We start from the raw sequence: 23,050 nt of genomic DNA, 5'->3' as shown, positions 1-23,050 counted from the left end.
AATTTTTAAAACTGCAATCTAAAAAAAAAAAATTCTCCTATCTGCCTTAACTTCAAAACAAGATTTAGCAGTAACTTATAAAAGGATAATTCGGAAATGTACCTAACAGATATTATATGATAACACACACTAATCATCATGATAACCATCAAGTAAAAGAACTATCTGCAATATTTAAAAATAACTGCAGTTACCACGGAGCATTGGCTAATTTTCAAGGTAATTAATTGTTGTATTTGGTATTACTGACCTCTAGGATTCCTTCAGCCACAATCCTACACAGTTGCCTACCACTGCATCCTAAGTTTTTATATAAGCAGCCATTTTTCTGCCTTTATCACCAGGTGTCTCAACTGCCATTAAAAGCATTCAGAAAAAAGTTAGATGTAAAGTAAAACATCTTGTGAAAATAATGGATGAGAAAATTAGCAGTAGGATCTGAAGAGTCTAATCCCCTCTTAAAATTTAGAAGGCCCTACCAAGACACTGAACAACCAACTGAAATTGCATACCCAACATTTTATAGAGATGCTTTTTTTCTGTCCAAAACACTCAGCTGGTTGTTACTAATTTTCATATGCAATAACTGTGTCTGCTTTGGCTTTTGTCAAGTTCTAGATATTATGAGATAAACTAATAATCTTCAAGCTTAAAACCTCAAATTCAATTCCAAAAATTAAGTCAACTATTCTCTATTTCTCAAAAGAACTAGCAACAAAAATAGCCATCTCAACTGCACAGTAAGTAATAAGACTTAATATTACAGTCATTGGACTTACTGATTTAGTAGTACACTGATCAGTACTTTGAATTGCACAATAAATAATCTGTTGCACTAGCAATGTTTCCAATTTCCAGTGTCGGTTATTCATATTGTATGAGTGATAAAGTTGTTACATGACAAAAACAGCACACAAGAAATTTCACTTTTTTTTTTTTTTTTTTTTTTTTAAGAGCAATGTTGAATCTTTCATTTGTATCCAAAAAGGAAAGATAACATTATTCTTTGGAACAGTCAAAATGCAAATCTCAAAATATAACAATGCTAAGTGGTAATCCACAGCCTTGGAATAATAATTTCATTTAAAAACTACTTTGCGTTAAATTAAATATAATGCAAGTCAATGTCATTAAATTTTACCAACGAAAACCTCATTAACTACTCATTTAATTTCCACAGTTGAAACTCCCATACCCGCATTAGAACTTAGAACACCAACAAAAGCATTTTAATAACCTCATACTAAACCCAATTAACTTAAAATAATCCTCATATAGAAAGTATGAAATGCTGTGGGGAATTTACATTTGTATGTATCTGTCTTTGCATTACAGGCATTTTTGAAAACATCCTTTCCTCATAACAGAAAACAGGCACCATTTCCTCTTACACATAGATATAGCAAACATTTAGAAGCTATCTTAACACGTAACTGAAGTCCTCAAAAAAGCATAAAGTTAGTAAGAATAACCTCACAATCATTAATTCTTTATACCTGAGGGGAGTACACAGCTGATTCAGCCGTCTAGTTATCTTTATTACAGATAAACTTGCATCCCTTAATTAAAGTACAGTCAGTAATCCTAGCTGTGTTAGTGCAGAAGAACAGTTCTTCATACTCTACTAGAACATCCTCTATAATCAGACAGTCTACGTCAAAGCAGAGACAGACCCCTTTCCTACCTAGAGTTCCAATAATCCTTTCTACAGTATGTCTATTCCCTTAACAGAGTTTTTAATCTTTATTTTTAGAACTTTAAATTAATAGAGCTCATTTCTTAGAGATGATCAATGGTCTACCAAGGTCAATTTTCTTAAAAAAAAAAAAAAAATTACATTTAGTAAAACTTGATTTATTTTTTTTTTTTCAAATAGGAAGAGGGTAGAGGAGTTCATGGACTTAGGTACTGAGGATACAACCACCTCCACCTCTATGCCATTAAAGAAAACAAATCAGATAGATACTTTCCTAAATGAGGAAAAAGTGGATAACTTCTTCCATATTTACATTTTTTAAAAACGCTGGAAAAGCTCTTTAAATGCAAAGTTGTTGGAAAATTTTCCATTAAAGATTTAGAGCTTTATATATGGTTTGTAGAAAGAAATCTTAAATATAGTAATACAAAGACATACAATACAAAAAATACTTTATGACAAATCTAAGGAAGAGGCAGGCTGTGTCACATTTCCTCCTCCGTAACTCTCTCCCAAGAAAGCAACATAAATGAAAAGTTATAGCTCCAGTTACGTGCCAAAGTTAGATGGCAGAGGAGTGCCTTCAAAAATGCTCCAACTTTGAGAGATTAAACACTGGGATTTATTTCACAATGCAGAAGAAATCTCTTAGAGATTCAGGTTTCAAGGAACATCTACACTGACTACAAGCACAAGAACTATATAACTGCTTGTTGAATTTTAACTTACTTCAGTTGGGTTTCCAAGCAACAAAACATTTTTAGACAAAAGAACTGGCCCTTGTAGATACCAGAGAAAAGCTCAGGCTGCTAGCTAATAAACATTTAAGGTTACAGCTTGTTATTCTGCAATATGCAAGGAAAATCCAACGAAGTTCTTCAAAACTTGACCATGACCAGAATAATGAGGGCAACCAGCAAGGAAAAAAAAAAAAAAAGAACCCTAATACTGTCAAAGGCAACTTCTATAAGACTGAATTAAGATAAAATTGTAGGTACTTACCTCTTTGGATAATCGCGTGAATACGTCTCCTCCCCTGAGAAAATCCAATATTAAATATAGCTTCCCTTCAGTCTGAAAGGCTTTCAAAAAAATAAAAATCAACAGTTGTGTGTGACGAAGGTGATCTACCAAACAAACCTGAATGTTTTTACAACAAGGAGACTTCGATGAAACAATGCTTTTGTTTTGGAGCTGACAATTCAGTAGCCAACATGAAATTTACATAAGTTGCTAATCAAGGCTTAATTTTAATCAATGACTCCTTGCTTGCTTCTTCACAAGAACACAATCTTAGTCATAAGAGATTGTTAAAACAATATTGTTTAATTTCTCCTTTGCCAAACAGGGAAACTAAGTACGTTAATGGCTGTTTTGGTCTAACTCAAATGTAGAAGTCTCTGCAGAACTCTTAAGAAGAGTTTTCAAAAGTACCTTATTGAAAACTTAATAAGGCTCTTGTTTCACCTGTGATAGAGTTAATTTTCTTCCTAGTGTCGTGTTGCTGATTTAGGATGAAAATAAAGTTGACAATGCATTTCTGTTTAGCTGCTGCCGAGCAGTGCTCGCACAGGCCAAGGGTGTTCCAGCTTCTCATGTGGCTCTACAGGCAAGGATTCTCTGAGGGCAGAAGGAGCTGGGAGGGCATAGAGCTAGAACAGCTAACCTAAACTGGCCAAAGCGATATTCCATGGCACATGGGAGTCATGCTGAATAGTAAGACTGGGGGAATTGGCCAAGAGGGGGGCTGCCATTGCTTAGGGACTAGTTGGGCACTAGTCACCAGGTGGTGAGCAATTGATACACAACCTAATTGCTTTGTTTGTTCTTTTTGCTTTTAAAGTTTTGGTGGGTTTTTTTTTTTTTATTTATTTTTTAAGCAATTCACTGGGTTAAACCACAATACATATACACACACACACACACGTTCTTTTCTCAGCCTTGCTACTTAAGGTCGCTAAAACCACTTCAAGTAATGAAAAAACTGAAGCAAAATACCAACCATAGTGCAGTTTGACGATAAATGGGTGATTTACTTCTACTAATATATCTCTCTCCATTTTCGTACGAACTCTATCCCGAACTGAGGAAAAAAAAAGAGCACCAGTAACAAAATTTAATAGGTGTAATACAAACAGAACAGAAATCTGGAACATCTTTACTGTCCAAAATACTTATACCTTTTTAACAGCACAAAGCATTGTTACCTAGCATACCTAACTTTTAAGTCTTCCATGGAACATGTTTTCAGACATCAAAACTGACTTTTCTTCCTTACCTGTCTCAGCTTCCTGTTTTAACTAAGTTTAACTTCTGAACTATTTGTACTAAATACATATGTTCCACCTGTTAAGATTACTTTATCCCCCTTCAAGTACTAACGCATCCCATTTGTTTGGGATTGCCTCCATTAAAGTACCTCCTGAAAGCCACAAATCTCTAAGTTACCTCACTAGGGCACCTATGAAAATTAATGACTTGAATTTCAGCCAGAATAGAGTTTAACTTGAATGTTTAAGCTCACTTACTCAGTTCACTAATACAAAAAAAAAAAAAAAAACCAACCCAAAACTAAGCAGAATTACATAATACAGTTTGAAAATCTGAAAAAAGGACATTTTACTACATAATTAAGCCATCTGGTCAGATTTGAGCTCACATTTTTGTTCTTAAGTATTTTATCAACTATTTTTTAAGACACATTTAAAACCAACTTTATGAAGTTTAAATAAAACAGACAAACCTTTTAAAGAAGCTTTTTTCAATACTTTCATTGCATAAAGTTGTCCAGCATCAGGACCAATTATTTTCCTTACAAGGAAGACCTAGTAATATAAACATTGCCTTTAAAATCACAACTTTAAATATTTTACATGTATATTAAAATCAACCTTTTCTCTCTTTTTTTTTTTTTTTAAACACTTACTTTTAACTTCATCAGTACTGACAGAGAACAGAGAACATATCCCTAGCCACCATCCCACTCCTCAAGAACACCACAAAATGAAAAGATGAAACATTTGCAACAAGACCTTTTGCGTAAGCAAGATTGATAAGCAACTAGAAAACTACCACAAAGCATTTGCAGGCCTCTTACTACTTTCAGACAACTTTTGGTATTCTTCCCTAAGCATTCACTTCTAAGGAAAAGACAAAATTGCACTACCTTGGTCAAGTTAAAGGCACATACACTACCAAGTTCTTTTAAGCACACAGACCTTTCTTCAATAGTACATTCTTTCCTATAGCCAGTAGATGTTTCTCAAATAGAATACCTGGATAGCATGAGGTTTTCTTACTTCCTTGAAAACAACTATAGCAGGACTATCTGGTCTGCCATTGATTAGTCTAAGATTTTTGAGGCTTAAGACTTGAGATCCAAGTACACATCATGTTATGTTAATCAGTTTTGTAAGAATGGTGAGAGAAAGGCAAGGAAACCTTACTATTTGTGATCAAAGCAATCCCTCCCTCTGAAAAAGATACAGCAACGGGTTTTCCCACTCTTACCAAAGGGGTTTTTACACTATATGGTATATAACCTAATACTAAGAAACTTATAATGTTAATTAGAAAATGCAGCACGAATACATGCATCTCCACCAACTAATATTCTAACGACTAGGTCTTTCAGTTTTATAAATTGATTAGTAAGTGCTTCTGTTCTTAATAATTGCTGCTATAATAACAATTCAGTTCTGAGCAACTTTCCCCCTTCTTAGTTTTTATATTCAAATAACAAGAGAATATGAAGAACTACCTCAAATTGTCTCTGGTATTACTTAGACTCAGATTTTCCTTGATATTTGATTTATTTACACATATGCTTCTTTAGAAGTGATTAAATATCTAGAAATTATTAAGAGACACGCTTGTAAGCTCATTCTGGTATCAGAATCTCATACACTGTCTACATAACTGACGAAGTCATGTAGGGCTGGAAGAAATGGTTTTTTTCTACTGAGAGCCTGAAATAAGAGGTCATATCATATTTCCTGGTTATCAAGCTTTTATTAATGTTTTGCCTAATGATTGATCTACAGCACTGCTCCATGTTGATGCGAAAATAGTCAAGGCAGTAACTCAAACATCAGATAAGATTACTATACTCACAATACATTACAAATTAAAACATCAATAAGCCTGAACAAATATTCTAATGCTTAATATCTAGCAGTTTCTGATCACGTAAGGAATTCATGTTCTAGTTGCAAATACTAGCTAATAAGGACCTAAAATAGATGCCGTTGTGAAAATTCCTTCAGCACCATTTAATTCACAGACAAATTCACCTAATCCCACATCTCACAGAGGTGCAATGGCTGCCTGTCCAACTGTAAAGTGCAAATTAAAACAGACACGTTGCACAAAGCAATGCGCATAAGCTAATCAAAGACCATCTTCAGACTGGACACTGAAGTCTCAGAACATTATCAGAAGTTGAACTGAGAAGCTCGGTAAGAGACATGAGGTTCAATCCTTCATTTCAGATGCTGTAGCAGTACACTGGGCCAGAGGAAATAAGCCTTGTGTTTGCTGAATCCGAAAGAAAAGGCCTGGGAGGTATGAACTGCAGAGAGAAACCACGTATCGCCAAGGCAGCAGGCACCTATCTTCATTGGTTTCTCTTCTAAACAGAAAGCAACAAACACTAGATAAAACTAGTCCTGTTCTGAAACGTGACAATAACCACCTGGTTCTTAAAGCTGGTTCCTGAACCAACTACTGCCAGGCTTTAAAAAGCTTCCAAACAGACATCTCACCAAGCTCACCAGGTTCTGAGCAAGAGCATTCCTAAAGCTATCAGAACTCTGAGAACTGTAAAATGAGAAACTCCCCGAGTCAGGGATAGGATGTCTGGTACCAAATGTGCTGAACCCTGAGATAGCTTGGATGTCTTAAGTTCAGAGGAATAAGAGCATGGAGCCACAATGTCTAAAGAGTCAAAGCACAGGAGGGATTTGAATATACCAACTCTCTCAGGTAAGGAAATGTTTGACAGCTTAAGAAATATTAAGAAACTACTTTAAAGGCTATTTTCTAACCTCTTTCTTATTCAAAGGACGCCTTCCTAATTATTTGAATTACTTTTCACCTCTCACGCAACTCAGAGGTTTGTTCTTGCCACAAGACAAAAACAAAAAACAAAACCAGCAAAAGAGCAATCACCCTTATGTATTTTTCCAAAGAGGAAAATACAATTTACAAGCGTTGCAGAAATCTAGTTTAAAAGTCTGGTTTTAAAATAAATTAGCTATTTATATAATAGGATTAATAGTGTAACTAGTGTTTCAAATTAGCATTTGAGCCACTTTTAATTTCATGTCTGCAATGTAACAGCAAGAAGTACATTACAAAAAATTACAGTAGGAGAATTGCCACATTTCTTCTATAATCTATTTAAATAACTTCTCACATAGTGCCTGTAACTGAAGGTCTCTTGACAAATACAGCAAAATAAAGAAAATGAAACGCCTCCAAGGTTATTTACTTTATTGTTACTTCAGTTCAAGTTCCAAATTCCCACAATCATTCCTCTGTATCTACATCAATACAGCCTTCTCATTTCTGGAAGAACCAAACATTTACACTTGTACAGAGATGATTTATCTTTTAGTGAAGCTATTTGGTACATGTCCATCAATGCTTCTTGCACCACTAGTGCCTTCCAAGCATCAATTAGAACTACAAAGAACTTGAGACCACTGAACAGATTAAATCCAGTCCACACCACACAAGAGCCCCAAGACAGCTGAAGATAGCATGATTTTATTTCAAATAACCATGGCGCTGGGCAAACAGAACGCCTCAGAGCCGTTGCATAAAAAACACCCCTTAGCCTTCAAACCAAGTGCTAAAATCTTTTGCTATGGTGCCATAGCTTCCATGTAGCTGCAGACATCAGTTGAGATGAACAGAGGCATGTCTGTGGCTCAGTCAAAGCAAGCCATAACTTTTCAAGGCAGACTTCCTACGGATTTGCTACTTGTCCTTCTGCCTAGAGACTGATGCCGTTGCCTATCTGGATCTGACAAGATAGGATGTCCTGCTATAAATAGTGCTCCCTTTACACCTTCAGACTGAAAAAATATGCGCTTTGTCAGTTTCTTTTCAAATATTATCAGTGACTCAGCTATAGCACTGTCATTCTTCCTCAAGAACTGTACTTGATCTCATTCTTCCCAGGTTCAAAGTCTGAACAGGTCTGGAGAAAGATTCTTTCTTTTCTAGTAACATACACTCCTACCAGCATTACCACTAACAAGACAAAGCTGGTTTCAAAGTGGGCATCAGATGAGAACAAGATTTGTTGTCTTACCTTTCCAAACGATCCCTGACCAAGGACCTTTAGTAGTTCAAACTGTGCTGGATCTGCTTTCTCACATCCTTCTTTCACATGATGGGTAATGGGAATCTCTTTCACACTTCCTTCATCCTATTATTTCAAAGTAAACAAGACACAACAATGAAAAGTCCTAAATTAATCAACTCTTATTAGAACTGCAAGTAAATGCTTGCTTTTCTTTTATTAAAATATTTGAAGTTGTAATAAGGCCTAAAAGAAAGCCATTCAAATGGGAAGGTTTCCATCTATATTTTCTGAAAAAAATGCAAGTTTAAAATTTCTAAACTGAAACCAAATTCTCACCCAGTTGAATAGCAGCTGAATCCTCTAGTCATAGATGTTACAACTAGAGCAACATGAGTTTTCCTACATGAAAAGAATAAATGCACAGATTTTTAAACTGAGCCTGAGATGATCCTTCTGCGCTTTACCTTTGCTTTAGCTGCCTTTCATTTTCCCAGCAATTGCTCTTCCCATCCTTTCCTTTCCTGAAATAGTCTTAATGAAAGCTAAATTGAATTTCGTCATTTTACATAATTATTGCTTTTTGCAGCAGCAAGTAATAAATATGGTCATCCACTACTCTAGCTGAAGGACTCCATGTTGTTTGAAGAGCATAAATAATACATGAATCATGTATTCTCACGTACAGATGAAAGGATTCTCAGCAGATGAAGTGCTCTCTAAGGTACAGGGCTCATGGAAAAGCTTCTGTGTGGCATCCTCCCTCAGAAAGCTGAGGGCAATGCTGAGAGGTAGGGACAGATTTAGCGTTCTGTTGACCTTTTCTCTGCTGCCTTAGTCTTCAGCAAAGTAAGGCATAGCAGCTACAAACATGAAGAGACAATCACCCAGGATGAAAATAGGTATTGCAGCTCTGTAAAACTTATGGTCTAAGAAGTTTCTGGAAGCCAAACAACTGAGATGTCAAAATAAGCACCCTTCAAATTATATGCCAAAGTCTGCAACAGCAACCTGAGCTTGCAAGCAGAAGGGGCACAAGAGTACCCCTTGGTCCTACAAAAACACCAATACATCTCACGTGCAGCAAATAAAACCCAATTACAAGGGAAAATCCCACAAACAGAGAAACAGTAGTACTTTCATGTCTTGAAGGTATCCAAGAAATTATTAGTTACCTATCTTTTCTTCACATTAAAATCTTTTAAGTAAAGGCAGACCAGGGGAGAAAAAAGAAATAAACACCCCCCCAATCTACAGCGCATTGCTTTCCTTCAGTGAGGATGCCACCGGACAGAGAACTTCAAATGACTGCTTTAACAAACATCTTTCTATGATTGGCTACAGGAAGGCCTGCAGCTTAAGACCATGCATGAAAGCTTACAATCAACATTATCAGACTGAAACATATCAAGATGCAATTCTCTAGGTCATGTGATACATAAGATCCAGGCAGAAATCTGAACATCCAAAGGTGGATGCATTTCCTTCAATGAGAAAAAGTATGGGCAATGTCCTTGTAAATTCACAAACCATAGTGCAGTGCTATTGCTAGAGTCCTTTCCCCTCCCCAGCAGCCCTTGTTTCACTCTATCAGGGAAAAGGCCTGCTTCCCAGGCACAGGTAGGTGTCAGCAAAAGGCACTGCTGCATAACAAAGTGAACTCTCAAATTAACACTCTAAGCTACTTTACTTCCTCTTACTTCACAAAAAAAAAAAAAAAAAACAGCTGACATACACTGATGTTACAGTGCATACATCCCAATTTTATTCTATCCATCCATCCATCTTGCTGACTGTGCAGATATAGATTTACATTAAAGATTTTTTTTTAAATAACCCACAACCTTGGACGTACGGCAGGGAAAAATACTAGCAGTTTGTGTCGCCTGACAACAGAAAGCAGCAGTTCCTCTGTTATACACCAGGCTGAACAAGAATATTAACTGCTAGTTCTTTCTATGAAGCGTGTGAACTCTACTCAGAAGTCTTTTTACCTCAACATCTCAATTTGTATTGCTTAATACCATGAACTTCCGCATGAGAAAAGAAATTTAAGAGTTCCTCTATTCTTTCATTTATCACCCACCTCCAGTCATTAGCCTGTGATGTCACATTTGGTTGCTGTGGGCACAGTATTTCTAAATGTGACTGAGGAGAAAAATGTTCTCAATGCAAATAAAGACTAACTTGAGATGTATAAGATGATTTTTATAGTAGTTTTGCCTTTACGAAGGATGTCTATACTATTTTAGCTATTATACTATTTAGCTATTTATCATTAAATCCCTAGAAATTGACATGACTGAGGTTTAAAAAGATCTCTGCATCATCAATAGCAAATGAGCAGATAAAGAGTTGAACAAATATACAAGCCAGTTTCACTTCCACTTCTAGTTTGGTCTCTGTCAACTGCAAATTCAGTTCTGATGTGCTCTGCTGCTCAAGTAGCAAATCTGCAGTTTCAGGTACCTGTCCTCTGTGAGCTGCCTTGCAAAAGAGGTATCTATTCCCAGCAGCTTACACAGAAGACAAAGCGCTGAAAGAAATGCCACAATCAGTTATGGCTTTCTGCCATCTTATTAGTTACAGCTTGACTGGTATGTAGCTCCAAGCACCTAACAAACAAGCTCAGCAACATCCTTTTGGTTCATGTGCAGTGAAAGACTGACACACAGCCCACTGCTCATCTTTCTCTGCTATGTGAAAGATGATGACCAGGCAGAAGGTTTATTTGCTTACTCCATACCAGAAACGTGATGCTTGTTTGTTTCCTATCTCCAAGTTTATTCCCTAAATCATTTAATTAAAAATATATTGCTGCAATACAAAGCAACGTGCAAGATTTACTTGATACCTTCTTCGATAATCCTGTTTAAAAATAACAAGGTGAGTATGCTCAAAAATGGCAGACAGTTTTCCCATGCAAAGAACAATGATCCTCAGCATCTCCTGAAAATGCAAGTTACTGAGGCACTGGACAGAAGTCCTGTTAAACAAGGATTAGCCAGTATATTTCTACATAAATGTGAAATGAACATATTGTTACAAAAATGAATTGCTATCTTCAAAATAAACGTTAGCAACCACATTGCAAGAAACACACCATTATCTCTTCTTCCATAGCAAGAGCAGCACTAAACACAGTGTATAAAAGGTTCAAGGTTGGACTGAATATTTCCTGAGCCTGTAAATGCTCTGTAAATGTTCACTTCAGTACAGAGGAACTGCCTTCCATAAAGCACTGCCTCACATTGCCAGCTTTCTCAAACAAGCCATTTAGGCCCCCACACAAATGCTGATTTTCAAAATCTTAGAGACAGAATCTCTTCACACCTGGTCAAATAAAATGACAAGTTCCAAACCCACAGAGCAGACAACATATATGTTTCTCTTCAAAAGAAAGTTATGCTAACAAGTGTTTAAGCTGAACATCTATCAAATATACTTACATGGTAGGAATATGGTTCACCTTCTTCCATAGGCTCGTCTGCCATTTTAAGGCCATTTAGCTGGAGAGGGAAAGGAGAGGGATAGAGGAAGAAGAAGAAAAATACAGTAAGATGAAATACTTTTGGAAAAAAAAAAAAAACACAACAGTTAATGTGACTAGTTTACATTTTAGAACACGTGAAATTTGCTGGTCTCCGTTCTGTAATTTAAAACTTTAGTGTTAAACAAGAACTACTACTACTTTTTATAGATCCCTTTGTAGGTGTCACTTCAGTGGTATTTAATTTGAATTAGTTTAGAATTCCTTCTCTAAGAACTGCAGATACCATTCATACAAGATGATGCTAACACAAAATTCTTCTATTCTGCACAAAATCTATGTTGCAGATGCTTTTCACATGCATTTCTAAACTCCTGCAGTATGCTGCTGAAAATTAAGTTCCAGTTTAAACAGAAAAAAAACCACCAGAAGCAGTTTTAAGGAGCAAGGACATGCACTACAGAGGGTGGAATGGAATGAGCACCACAGAATTCTTACTTCGCAGAAAAAATATTTCATTACCTATTTCTGTAATTAAAAAAAAATTGATTCCTCTACAAACGTAGCAGCAAAGATGATTTAAATACCTAGCAAACAAAGTATTCAAACTCCGGTGGAGTATTTCACAGACTGCAGATCTGTATACTAAAATATTGGTCGATTGATTACCAAAATAATACCTTCAAGAGGCAAAAGGTACAATATGCCTCTGGAGAGAAGCAAATAAGTGGCATGGTCTTAAATGAGAATAATCACAATGCCCCCACTTCAATCACCAATAAAAAAAGTTTAATTTATAAATTGAGTTCTTGAGTTTAAGGTCTTCTTAAGTAACAAAGAATTTGATGGTGTTCAACAACTGAAAAAAATATAAAACTCAAAGGACATGCTTTGTTCTAGCACCTGAAGTATTAATTATAAACTGGAAATACCTGATAAAAATAGGTGAAGCCAGCTATGGATTTTGCTAGTGATAATTGCTAATTTGTTTATGCTAAATGCTCAGCACAACTACCTTCATGTGGCACAGATCCCACATAAGAAAATATTAAATAGAAATCAGACACACAAACTCGAAACTACCTTTTTCTTGACAACAGGAGTTGAAGCAAGTAAGTTCTTGACCAGGTGATGACAGATTTGTCTTGTACTTCTGAATTTATGTAAAATACATGCCTAAGATGCCAAAATACAGTGTAACTTCTAATATGTGGATGGGTAAGACACAGAATTGCGAAGAATCTCAAAACACTGTACAGACCGTGCCTGTTTAAGAACAGAACAGAAAACCTGACAGACGAGTCAGGCTGAAAGGACAGGTCTATGCTGCTGTGGTTGTGTCATCTAAGCATATCCTCAACTACTTGCACTGCTCCTCCCAGAAGGGCTCTTCATTTCAAACACGGCTTTGAGAGCCTAAATTTGACCTCAACACCTTTGAGAGCCTTTAGAGTCCTAAATTAATGACTTTGATACACTAGATCTCCAACTTCTGTATCAAGATGCTAGCACTTATTTTTAGACTGTATTCTCACTGACAAAAGTAATCAGAGGTCACAGTATGAGGCTTTGGTTACTCCAGCTCTTCTTTGTATTTCCATTTATTTTAACCATAAATAACACACACTATTCACATTAACTACAAATCCAGATGAGTATATAACAGAAGATCCATCTGCTTAAACAAGAGCTGGCGTATTTAGCACTTGTTGGTCATGTATATGCATCATGCATCGCCCCTCGATTCTCCCAGGGGATTCACAAACCTACTACACCTGAAGCAGAAACCTTGCACACACTACAGAAGCCAATGCATTTCTTGTGCTGCATAATTTCTTTTTGCATGCCTTCTTTTGGTTAGATACTCGGAAAGAAAGGAACACCCACTATACTTAGTAATGAATTAATTAATTGCAAGATGCAAAAGTTCAGACCAGATACAAATGCCAATCTCATTTCAAATGCCTCAGTGCTATCTCATTTATTTTCACAATTTTCATAGAATAGATTCAAGTGTAAACTAACATGAAGCCCATCAAAGTTGTCCAAAAAACAGCAAGGAAAAGGGACTCCACTCCAGGTATTCAGAAACATGACAACTCCTCGCTCAGACCTGCACTTCATTTACTATGCGTTTTGACTCTTTAAATAAGATAAAGATTTTCCAAGTTTTGTTACTTAAATTTAAGCTCTGGAACCAGTATTATTGGCCACCAGGACTGCAGACACACAATGGAAACAGAGGCTTAACTCCAGATAATCTCACTATTGCTGCTGGAAAAAGCTTATGAATCAAAAACCCGTATGCTATTTTATCTGCTTAGTTTCTGAGCTTGCCATGCAAGCATCCTTTCAACATTACGGCAAATCAAATACAGTAAGTTACTGGATTTTTATGGCAGATAATCAAATGTCAATGTTAATTAATAATTTCCTATCGTACACTTTCCCCCTTCACTGTTGCTTCCCCCTCCCCCCCCAGCCAGTCTCTCTACAATTACAAATACTGGGATGCCTGCCAACCTTGAGTCCAAAGAATTTTATGCTCAAGCACATCAATCTACTTTCACTGCCTGACAGACACACAGACAACTATACTTCTGGCTTATTTGTTTGTGAATCCTGGTCATCATTTAAAGGAGAAAAAACTAAATGTGCCTATCATATCACAACCCAAGGGCTAGTAGTTTAAAGAAATCACAAACTTGCTAGTTGTTCAGTTAAAAAGCATTCAATGACAAAAATCAAAATATTACTACTCTGCCTAATTACTTCTATTGGTCAGATTTCAGTAACTAGAAGATGTCACTGCCTCACATTCTACAAAAAGAAAAAAAGTAATTCACACTCAGTTCCCACCTTTACAGAAAAAAGTGCAAAATTCTGCTTCTTGAGCCAAGTAAGATCCCCTTTAGTGATTTAAACTCAAATATTTATAAACAAACATATAAAGGACAGATCTATTTAAACTTTTAAATGTGCAATTACTTTCTGAACATCTATGAACACAGAAATTGACTTTATTACTGAGAATTAGAAAACACTCTCTATTCACAGAGACCAGACGAAAGGAAACAAGTACCAGTTTTCTGAAAGACACTTTCATCCTTGAATCGTTTTACTGTTCAGTACTTCTGAACTTCTACAATTAGCCAAGCATTTTGAAGATTAACTTGCACTAAGGTACAAACTAAACTCAGACACTGAGGCAAACAACATCAACACTTTCCAAATAGAAACTTTCAAAACTAAATACTCCACGTTGTTGATCAGTATAAAGATTAACAGAAGTCACTACATAAAAAGATGAAAACAAAGCTGAGGTCAGACAAGGTGGCAGGTAAGAAGCTTACCAGAGGTGCAGGCTGAGACCCAATGCTGTAGTGCAGATTTCTCTCTGAGTTAGCTCAGTGTAACCTGCCTTCTAATTTAATGCAATGGGTCTCATGACTTGTTGGAACTACACCATATTACCTCAGGAGAATATCTAAACTTCTGAGGACTAGTAATAGGTTTGCATAGTATTGCACATGCTTTCCCTCAGACAATTGTGGCAGAGCAGAGGAATCTCAGAATTACCAAAGATCTGAACTATCTAACTAAATATAATGCTTTCACACTGAGGACATTTTAACTGTTTACATGCTGAATGTATCATGGTTTGCGACGCCTGTAAATTCAGGCCAGATAAATGGTCACCAAAAGCACCTCACTGCAATGAAAAACAGTATGGCGCAGGACACACTTCACCTCCTGAGTCACAGAAGTATTTCCTGAAATGCTTGTGCCAAGATGTTAAGAGAGCAAGCTTCATTACAAGCCCCTTACTCTGAAGGCTTTGAAAAAAATGACTTAGGAAAAAAAATGTTAAGATGACCGCATTTGTTCTTCTCTTATTTTGAATTACATTTGCAAAGAGTTTGCATTGTTAATTTAATTAGCAGCAAACTGTCATTTCATTAGTCTGAACTAAGAAATTTTGGGCTTTTATGTACACTCAAGCAGATAGATAGTTTTAATACTGATTTTAAGCATTGTCTAAAAACTTTAGGAACTGAAGCTTAAAGGACTTACTATAAGACATCCACAACTTCCCAATGCAATAGATACTATTATTATAGGTTTTTGTTTATATTTTAATGCTAGGCATCCTTGCTGTACACGTATGGGTTGCATTCAGGGCTCTTTGTTAGCAGGGCTCACACACCCTCAGGAGGGACAAGGCACACACCCCAGGTTGTGCACAGGGCCAGGCTGCGCTGGAGGCCAGCTTGTTCCCCTGCCCTGCCACAGAGGCCAGATAACTCAGACCCACTTTAAATATATCAGTGGCACAGGGAGACAGAGCCATCCACCATTAAAAAAAAGCGTTCCTAATTTCATAATTCCTAGGCAAAGTTACAGAGCTCCTCTCCGGTGGAGAATGAAGGGTACATTCAGACAGGCTAACAAACCTTCAGCAACATGTAATTACTGATTTTAAGGGAACATTTTGATCCTCTCCATTATCTGATGCAGATCTACGCATGTCTTGTACTTGCTACTGCCACAGCAAGCCAAAACCCCAGCCATGAGCACAGGGACTGCCAAGTTCACCAAGGCCTGCAGCCCCTGACACCGCTGCCTGGCAGGGAGCAGGCTGCAGCTGCACAGCCCAGCGCATAAAGCAACAACTCATTTCTAGATAGAGCACTGATGAAAACAATGTATTTCAAGTTTTATTCTTGATGTAATGCAGCACTACGTCCACATACATACTGAACTTCTATACATCAGAAGCTAACAAGTTGCAGAAATCTAGATGGATGGGAAAGATTGCAGGGACTGAGCTGAGCCACCTCAGCTGAGCCCCAGCCCTTCCGGAGACTCAGAACTCCTCCACAGCTATGTTCCAAAGCAATATACCAAACACTATCGCAGCACTTTCCAATGCAGAAAGACATTAATTGTTTTCCATTTAGGCGTATTACTGTGCTTACTTCTCTCATCTTCATTTAAGGCCCTTCTTTCTTGTAAATCTTTACGAAGACTGGACACTGCTGCAACGGCTGAAGGCCCTCAATTCACACGTTATGCACAACTACGATTACATTTTTTTTCTCCTTAGCATAACACTGCCTAATTGTGGAGATTTCAGAGATACACAGAACTAGGTAGCTGAGTCATCCATGTCACTGCCAGTAATTACTCACAAAGGAGTTATGCAACTCCTAGCACTGACAAAATTCTGTGGCCTTTGACAGACAAGGATCTGAACACGCTTGAAAGGATGAACTAAGAACACGGACATGTCGAAGATATGTTGACTTAAACTGCCACAGACAGACTACATACAACAACAGCAACGCTCAACTCATGAGCTCGCCTTTAAGAAGGCTGCAGTGCCCAGTGCAGCCCAGATTTCTAGCTGAATGCTTTTATTTCTGGTCACTTTGCTGTTTCAGACCTTGCCGTTCTTGTCACTCGCAGACAATTAGGTAATTAACTTCACAAATATTTGCTTCAAAAACAAATAATTGAATACGAGGTTGCCTTCATGCAGTTCACACTATCTCTACACTTCTTATTTTAAATACATGCAACACCACATCTATTAAATAAGCAGAAAATTCAAAAATTACTGTATTCTGCTTAATTCTGACTATGGCATTTCATTGGTTTGACCAGTAAGATGTTATCAGATACTTTCTTGTCTCTTTGTAAATTGTGGTTATTTTCATAATCCGCTATAGTTGTTAATAATCAACATCTCTGTTGTATTTTTTCTTATGACAGTGAAAATACTCAGCAATCCTTTATTGCTGGAAACAATAACGAAACAAGTTCACTCCATATTTCAAGCTTAAATTGCATGACACTAGCTCTTTTACCTATGCTTAAGGAATCTAGCTATAGAATTGCTTCACCAAGGGGCACTGAGAAACATAAGGAACGTTAGACAAGAACTTCCATGGTGTGCAGTCCCAAAGCTCAGCCTCAGCACTTCAAAGAAGCCTACGATGAAAAGTACAAAATAATTCAATCCTAAACTTCCTCCAAAAGTTCATGCTGCTTCTACACCTTCAAGCATGAAAGTTGTTTCCTACCCTTCAAGATCACATTCTTCCCTTGCCAACTGTTTTTAGCTCATCAAGTTGTCACAAGTGCTTCTTCCCTGGAAATGCACTTATTTCTAATAAACCTAAATTTAGTCAACAAACATTCCTTGGAGAGCACTGTTTCTCCAATTTTTCCTCCGATGGTAAAACTAATGGAGGAGAGCTCTAGTAAACAAAAGTAATTTAGTCTTTAAAATATAAAACAATTTCTCAGTAATACTATTTGACCACAGCCCCAGCACATCCAAGGTCACCTGGACCTATCAAATTGCGAACATATGGTTATATGAAGCATTGTAAGCAATAGTTCAATTTTGAAACATGAATCCAAACTAAATCACCTTTGTTAAATCCTCAGAACCTAACATAGAAGTCCAGCAAATCAGAAGCACTACCCTGAGATCCACTTGAGATTAAGTGTTATGACAACAGTAATTATTTGCAAAAGTAACTTGGGAACATCCCATGCAACCTGAAGAAACTGTTTTTGTATAAATGAAGTCTTAAACACCGCTAGCCAAATGTATCAAGGACATGATGTCTCACTTTAATCACAAGCACAACTGAAACAGTTTTAGGAAGATACTGTTAGGTAAGCAGTTCGTGTATGGGCTTGAGAAAAGCGCAATTTAAACAGCAACTGTTGCAAACACAAAGCCGTTGGACATCCATCACTCGATGCTCCCCCGGCTAGCTGGGCCCGCCAATCCACCTGTCAGGTGTTTCTGCCACCTTGCCAGCTGCCAACACTGCACCCAAGGCAAATCCTGGGCCTAATGAACACAATGCTCTGAAAGCAGTGCCAATGGTGGTGCAGGGGTATTTGTTCAGCCAAAATATACTCCAAGATGGGCAATACCCATGTTTGAGGTTCCAAGTGCAGCACTTGAACTTCAAGTACATTAAACCTGAATGTATTGCAGTACTCTTAAAGAGCAGCTAACTGTGCCAAGAAAGTTCTCAGATATGCAGTAAGCCTCATGCCCGAACTGCAGCGTACTATTTTTACAAAGCCCTAACAGTAACAAATAAGCTTTAATACTTCTGATGACTTTTTAATCCCTACCTGTAGCTTCAATAGCACAATTAGGATGTCTCTTTTACTGAGCTACATAGATTGTGTTAATTATGAGATCGTTAGAATATGTAAAGTGCAGCAGCCATAGTGTAGAAATGTGCGCCCAGTAATTGCAGCGCTTGAACGTGGCATCCCGTAGACACAGCAGCAAAAAACTAACAAAATAAACCCAGAATCTTGAAATTCCTAGCTTTATTCCCATTGTGAATTACTGTGTTTTCCTTTTCATGCATACACTTTGATACTATCAGATAACCAAATTTCAATGCGATCTTTTAAAGGCAATCATGTCACTTGTCCCAAAAGTGGAACACAGTCCTACTTTGATGGACTGCTGCAGACCTCTCACCCATGAAAAGACAAAGACTCCTGCATCACAGAAAGCAAGTCCGACCAGTTCAGAGCAGCTCTCTTTAGATAACATCTTTCATGAGTCTAGTGCAGCAAGGAGCAACCTTCCACTTGTCATACCTGACAGCACAGCGATGCAATCCCACGCTTCTGATTTACAAGTGCCAAAGTTTCAATACGTGAGCGCTGCTTTCTGCTTGAGGTAACACATGACCGGAGCATGAAAGCCGTGCCAGTTTAAAGACTACATTTGGCTCTCATTTCTGGGCACACACACTGAGTAGCGCCACAAAGACACCTCTGGATCCGTCCCTATTCATGACCCCTTGCTCTTAGTCGAGCACAAAGAGACACCGGCACGACGTTAGCAGAACCAGATTCAGAGAAGTTGGACCAACTTTCCACGGTGGCTACGACCACAAAACCGAGCGGATAACAACAAAAGCTCCCGAGCCGCGCTGTACCTGGCACCCTTAACTACGGGGACGTGCAGCACGCCGGCTCCCATCGCAACCCCACGCGTGTGCCCCCTCAGCACTCAGCCCCGGGGGAGCGGAGCTTTGTCATCACTTTCCCAGCCCAGCAGCCGGCGCCGGGCACGGCTCGGGCCGCGAGGAAGTGGCGTCGGCCGCGGGCGCCGGCGGAGGAAGCGGCGGGGCCGTGCCGGGTACGCGGGGGTGAGAGGGGGTACTGGCTGCGGAGGTGCGCCGCGCTCCGCCCGCTCTCCTCCTCCTCCTCCTTCTCCTCCTCTTCCACCCCTTCCTCCACCTCTTCCTCCCACCCCCGGCCCGGCGGCTCCCACGCGGCCGGGCAGAGGCAGGCAGGTGCCCGCGGGGAACCTCCGCCCCGCCCCACACTGACCTCGCCGCCGCTCACGTACAGCTCCATTTTGCGGTGGGGCTCCGGCTCCTCCACGTCCTCCAGCGGAGCGCACGGCACCATGTCCCGGCTCTCCCTTGCCTGCCGCTCTCCTCCTCAACGGGGGAGCCGCCGCCGCCGCTGCCAGCCGCCTCTGCGCATTACCCCGCGGCTGCCGGAGGGACGGCTAAACGGAGGAGAGACGGGCGGGCGCGGCGGGCCCCCTGCCCACGCGGCGCGGCGGAGCTTGGGCTACTGCTGCTGCCGGCCGGCGGGGGCGGCTCCGCTTTGCGCTCCCCCGCGCACACCCCCCAACATGGCGGGCGCCGGGGGCGGGGCCTGCGCGGCACGGGGGTGACGTCAGCGCGGGACGGAGAATCCCTGCATGGCGAAGGGCGGGGGAGCGGTGACGCGCGGAGCCGCGCTGAGGGAGCGGGGTGGGGGGAGCGTCTGTCAGGGCCGTTGGCGGCTCCCGGGGCTGACGGACGAGGAGCGAAGGCCTCCATGTCGCAGGAGGGCATTTAAAGCGAGCATAGTAGTGCCGATAAAGGTGTGGGAAAAAGCCGTCGTGTTATCCAGTGAATCGCCCCGGCCGAGAGGCTCGTTGTCCCCTCGGGTTTCTGTCTCCGCCCACAGAACTCCTCGGCACCTGCGAAGCTCGAGGCGCCGCGCTCCCCTCGGGCGGTGCCGCTGAGGGAAGGCGGGCTGTGGGGATGCTCTCGGTCGCACCAGCGCGCAGCCTGAGGGGAGAAAAGTTTTCTGTGGGCCGATTCTTTTTTCTTCTTCATTTTTCTTTCTTTTTTCCTCGTAATGCAGAGATGGCAGGGAATGAAGCAGGCACTGCAGAGCGGGAAGCCGCGGCACGGCCGGTGCCCGAGCAGCGGGACCGCCCGCTGCCCTGCTCACACCGCGGGCGGGCGCCTTCGTCTGCAGGCACGCGTGGGGAGGGGGTAAATAAAAGAGCGTGGATGAAAGACAAAATTTTTCCATCTCTGTTTGATGCTAGGAGCTGGGGAAGGTAAGGTAGCACTACCAAAAATACCTATCTTTAAGGACTGCAAGCTGCCTCAGTGACACTGAGTGCTTATTGAGGCACTGCATGGTTTCTCGGTGAGCCCTACCCTTCTGATATGGCCAGGAAAAAAATTCACAATTATTTGGCAGTTAAGAGCAGCATGACCGACAAAATGACGGTGCACGTCATAGTCCTGCGTGCTTTCCTTCACTGATCTTCTACTCAGAGGTCAGGCATGGAGCAAACAAGAACAGATGCTGCCCTGCTCCTTGGTTAAACGAGAGCAACCTGCCTCAGCTCACCACTTCAGCCCCCGCCACAGCCTGCTGAAGAGTTGCCTATTGTGAGTGTGTCATTGCAGCACCAGCCAGCTGGCACGTCAGCATTTCCATTGCAAACCTATTTTTAAAGGTCTGTAACTCAACCATGGAAGACAAATGTTTTAGACTGAAATAGGGAATGTGTAGTAGGAATGTTCTTCAGAAAATAAAAAGCGTATGGGAAAATGGAGGATCAAAGTTAGCACTACTTTATATTGAGACGATGTTTACGCTCAATAGAACTGCATAGGCTTGGTCACTTGTAAGCATTATATTTGTTTTAGTAGGATAATATATATGTGAAGCTTTCAGGGCAAGTTGCAACTAAGTGATTGCAGAGAAAGGGACAGGCCCAGATTTGTGCGCCTTGGTTCACCTGCTGCTCCATACCCCAGTGCCTCTGCGTGTTGGTGTTACTGGTATGCATCCTCAAGAATCCAAATGACCAAATAATTTTTTCTGTGAGATTAGATATGCTTGTACTTGAGCTGTGACTGAGACAAATCTTAATTTAAACATAAATGAATGGAAGAGAGAAGCGACTCTTCTAAAATGCTTGAGTGCTCAGCAAGATCTGTTACCTGAAAGTTGTACTATAGATGTTATTTCTCCGCGTCCGACTTTTTTTAATGCCACCAAGGATTTCTTTAGCATCTTACAGAATGAGAGGCTGCAAACAACTGCTATGCGCCCAAGAAGTCCTTAGTTTGAGAAGTTCAGAAGAAAGCAATGATCAAAGCAATTGAGATTATTATTCACTTACTGTCAAAGACTATACAAAGGGAATTATGATATGTGTAGATATAGTAATGACTGATTCACAAAAAGTAAAGTCAAAATTTCTTTTAGTAGTTCTTCACAACTAAAGAAACAAAAGATACTAATTAAAAAGACAACAATGTATCACTGAAATTCAAAAATTGGTAAGATCCAAAAAGGTTTCAAATGACTATTTAAGTTATATATGTATTTTTTCTGTTCCTGTGTTGTTGTTGTTGTTGTTTTTCTTTAGATCATCTCGTCTCACTCGTGTCCATGAATGCACAAATATCAGATTTCCTTTGGTGTGCAACTTTCAGGTGAGGACATTGGATCTCATTTGGTGTGCAGTTTTCAGCTGAATATTTTTTACATTTCAGAACCTTACTTTGTTCAGCAAGTTCTTTCTGTTGTGTTCCTCAGCACGATGTCATATGGTCATCTGGACATTATAACCTTTTTTCCTGTCATTTAGTAGATGAAGGTTTGAAAGTAATTGGTTTCTAAAAATTTATTTACTTTAAAATTAGACAAATTAAAAAGACGAAGTTGCTGAGAACACTCTTCTACATAGAAATTCTAATAATAACAAACAGGATCTGTAGCAAAAATTCAGCTTGTTCAGTGTTAATAATATGAACTCCAGTCGCTCAGTTGTCCTTTTTATAGACTTCATAACTGTGGCCAACTCACAGCATCATCCATGTTTAGTTTGCTTATTCAATTTTCCTGAAAGTATCTGTCACACTTTTGAACATATGAAGAAGAGATTATTTATGAGACGAAAAATCCCTGCATATCAAATTCTCTGTATATGACTCCTAGCAGTGCATCTCTCAGAGAGGTGTATCTCCTGCACTGTGCTGCACTATCTCCCAACTTTAAAGTCAGTCTTTGTCAACCTCGTCCCTAGAGCAGATTTTTTCAGAAGGATCGTACAAACATTGTGTTCCTTCATCCAGCAAGTTTTATAACAAAGATAAAGTAAGAATATTATGATCAGGCCAGTTTCGTCTGTTCCCCTCCTCCTGCCAGTTAATGATACTGGAATCTGAACCATGCTAACCATGGCAAG

At 39.5% G+C, this 23,050-nt stretch overlaps 1 protein-coding gene across 3 annotated transcripts in view; it reads right to left on the bottom strand.

Annotated features, from left to right (window-relative positions):
- Positions 1–20,028, bottom strand: part of RPS6KA6 (ribosomal protein S6 kinase A6) — a 40,348-nt gene extending 20,320 nt beyond the window's left edge. Inside the window, exons 1-6 of one of the 3 annotated variants that reach the window (XM_042876542.1) lie at positions 19,885–20,028; positions 11,456–11,515; positions 8,016–8,132; positions 4,440–4,521; positions 3,699–3,779; positions 2,699–2,778 (exon numbers count right to left, since the gene is read on the bottom strand). In XM_042876542.1, coding sequence (XP_042732476.1) covers positions 2,699–2,778; positions 3,699–3,779; positions 4,440–4,521; positions 8,016–8,132; positions 11,456–11,515; positions 19,885–19,965 — 501 coding nt within the window. In that variant the 5' untranslated portion in view covers positions 19,966–20,028. Of the gene's footprint in view, positions 1–2,698; positions 2,779–3,698; positions 3,780–4,439; positions 4,522–8,015; positions 8,133–11,455; positions 11,516–19,487; positions 19,510–19,884 lie in introns of those variants that run through there. The other 2 variants (XM_042876544.1, XM_042876543.1) reach the window with 2 other exon arrangements.
- Between the last annotated feature and the right edge of the window lie 3,022 nt (positions 20,029–23,050).

Source organism: Lagopus leucura, unplaced genomic scaffold (assembly GCF_019238085.1).
Source record: "Lagopus leucura isolate 7727_CA_CO unplaced genomic scaffold, USGS_WTPT01 Super-Scaffold_100016, whole genome shotgun sequence".
Lineage (NCBI taxonomy): Eukaryota > Metazoa > Chordata > Aves > Galliformes > Phasianidae > Lagopus > Lagopus leucura.
The sequence above is the reverse complement of the archived record's forward strand: the minus strand, read 5'-3'. Positions and strand labels throughout refer to the sequence as shown.